At 52.6% G+C, this 1,094-nt stretch overlaps 1 protein-coding gene across 1 annotated transcript; it reads left to right on the top strand.

Annotated features, from left to right (window-relative positions):
- The first annotated feature begins 401 nt into the window (after positions 1–401).
- On the top strand, positions 402–872 carry LOC121877449 (splicing factor 3A subunit 2-like). Its single transcript, XM_042383213.1, has one exon. It carries the CDS (start codon positions 402–404, stop codon positions 870–872), a length of 471 nt encoding a protein of 156 aa, XP_042239147.1.
- The last annotated feature ends 222 nt before the right edge of the window (positions 873–1,094 follow it).

Here is a 1,094-nt window from a genome sequence, read left to right as displayed (position 1 = left end):
CACACACACACACACACACACACACACACACATACACACACACACGACACAAAAAAACAAAAATGACACCATGATCCTTCCTCCTCCTCAAAAAAAACAAAACCATTTTACGTCATATGACACATCACATGACACGTGACACAAGGGGGAGATAGAGTAATAGTGGCTGGGTGATACAGACTCTTGAAATAGAAGGATAAAAGATTCAGCTCTGGTGTAAGTCTGTTGTGTGGTGGTGTTCCTGTGCTAACGATGGCCGCTTTGTTACTGAGGACCCGAGTGTTGTTTACTGATTGATGAGAGAGTGAGAGAGAGAGAGAGAGAGAGAGAGAGAGAGAGAGAGAGCACAAGGTATTGGCCTAAGCAACAGAGGCTGGTGGGTGGTGCACAAGATTTGAATGATGCTCTGCCACACCCCCCGCCCTCCAGAGTGCCACATCCTCGTCCTCAGTGGCACCCCCCATCCGCCCTCAATTCTTCATCCCAACCCCCTCGGTGCCAACATCCTCGCCCTCGGTACCACACCCCGCTCCTCGGTGCCAACATCCTCGCCCCTCGGTACCACCCCCGCTCCTCGGTACCACATCCTCGCTCCTCAGTACCCACACCCCGCTCCTCGGTACCACACCCCCGCCCCTCGGTACCACACCTCCGCTCCTCGGTACCACACCCCCGCTCCTCGGTACCACATGCCCGCCCCTCAGTGCCACCCCACCCCCGCCCTTCAGTGCCAGCCCAACACATCAATAACAGAGCGGGTGGCACCATCCTCGCTGGTCAACTCTTACATTATTTCTCTCCATGGTGGCACTGTTGCAGTGTTGCCAATATTTTATGTCTTGGAACTAAACCTTATCACATGTTGTTGGTAGCACTGGTGGTGGTGGTGTTGGTGTTGTTGTTGTTGGTGGTGGTGACTACTATCACTTCCCACATCACCACCATTATTAAAGTTACTACTAATACTACTGTCATCACCAACACCACCACCACCACCGTTACCAACAACACCACCACCATCACCATGCTCCCCCTCAGTGCTCACCCTCACCCATTATTTCCTCCCACACATTCTTCAAAACTTTCCTCCTCCT

Source organism: Homarus americanus, unplaced genomic scaffold, assembly GCF_018991925.1.
Source record: "Homarus americanus isolate GMGI-L3 unplaced genomic scaffold, GMGI_Hamer_2.0 scaffold367, whole genome shotgun sequence".
NCBI lineage: Eukaryota > Metazoa > Arthropoda > Malacostraca > Decapoda > Nephropidae > Homarus > Homarus americanus.
This window is presented reverse-complemented; position numbering and strand designations above follow the sequence as displayed.

Excerpts from the sequence above, each read along its gene's own strand:
- LOC121877449 (XM_042383213.1), top strand. The coding sequence starts at position 402 with ATGCTCTGCCACACCCCCCGCCCTCCAGAGTGCCACATCCTCGTCCTC.